This window comes from Trichoderma citrinoviride (genome assembly GCF_003025115.1).
Source record: "Trichoderma citrinoviride strain TUCIM 6016 unplaced genomic scaffold BBK36scaffold_517, whole genome shotgun sequence".
Lineage (NCBI taxonomy): Eukaryota > Fungi > Ascomycota > Sordariomycetes > Hypocreales > Hypocreaceae > Trichoderma > Trichoderma citrinoviride.
The window spans coordinates 264-1053 of NW_020195225.1; the positions used below are offsets into that span (position 1 = coordinate 264).

At 52.8% G+C, this 790-nt stretch overlaps 1 protein-coding gene across 1 annotated transcript; it reads right to left on the reverse strand.

The window, feature by feature from the left end:
• Window positions 1-214: 214 nt before the first annotated feature.
• On the reverse strand, window positions 215-790 carry BBK36DRAFT_1053626 (hypothetical protein). Its single transcript, XM_024888902.1, has one exon. It carries the CDS (start codon window positions 685-687, stop codon window positions 247-249), a length of 441 nt encoding a protein of 146 aa, XP_024744636.1. The 5' UTR covers window positions 688-790; the 3' UTR covers window positions 215-246.

Here is a 790-nt window from a genome sequence, read left to right on the forward strand (position 1 = left end):
CTGTCGATGCCTGGAATTAGCTGCTGCCTGCTTGATACGAGCTCGGGAGCATCGTGAAGCGTTTCATTGTAAGGTAGTATCAGTTGTAGGGAGTTATCGAGTTCTTCGGCTTCAGTGGTGATCTAGTAATAATCTTGTTAGCTCGGTATCAGTCCATTACATGTGATGACGAGTTCGCCGTCAACCCTTCTTACCTACGTGGCGGCTGATGCTGAGCTTGTCTAAGACGACGGGAGGTCCTAAGCCTTACAGGCAGGGCCACGATGGATAGCCATCGAGAGCCAAGCCCCAGCAGCAAGGGACTAGCGACAGAAACGCCGTGTTGACGGCTCCACCGCGCTGCAGAAGCACGGTAGCCTTGTTGATGATACTGTATCCTAGTATCACAGCTGTGCTGCTAGTAGTATTGCACATAGTACGAGTATGTAACGGCGTACCGAAGAGAGATGAGCTGCTGACTTGAGCTCTAGGCGAGCTGAGTGAGTTTATCGCAAGACGCAATGCAGCCACCGGCTGAAAGACACGCTTGGCTGGCACGCTGCATGACACATCAGAAGCTGAATCTGACTTCTTGTACATACTTGAGTTGCCCACTCGTGCTTGGAGGGTCAGCTGGGCGTGACGAGCTGTGAGGGAAGATTCACCCGTTGTTGCACTCGGTACTACTACTGGGCAAGAGGGACGCATCCAGGCAGCACAGCCTCACGATTGGTTCTCCTCGCAGCGCAGGTCGATCCATACAAACACAGTGGTCGATTTTGCGAAGTCTTGGAGAAAGGCCTAGGAGGTT

Coding starts and splice junctions, on each gene's coding strand:
- BBK36DRAFT_1053626 (XM_024888902.1), bottom strand. CDS start 687: ATGCGTCCCTCTTGCCCAGTAGTAGTACCGAGTGCAACAACGGGTGAA.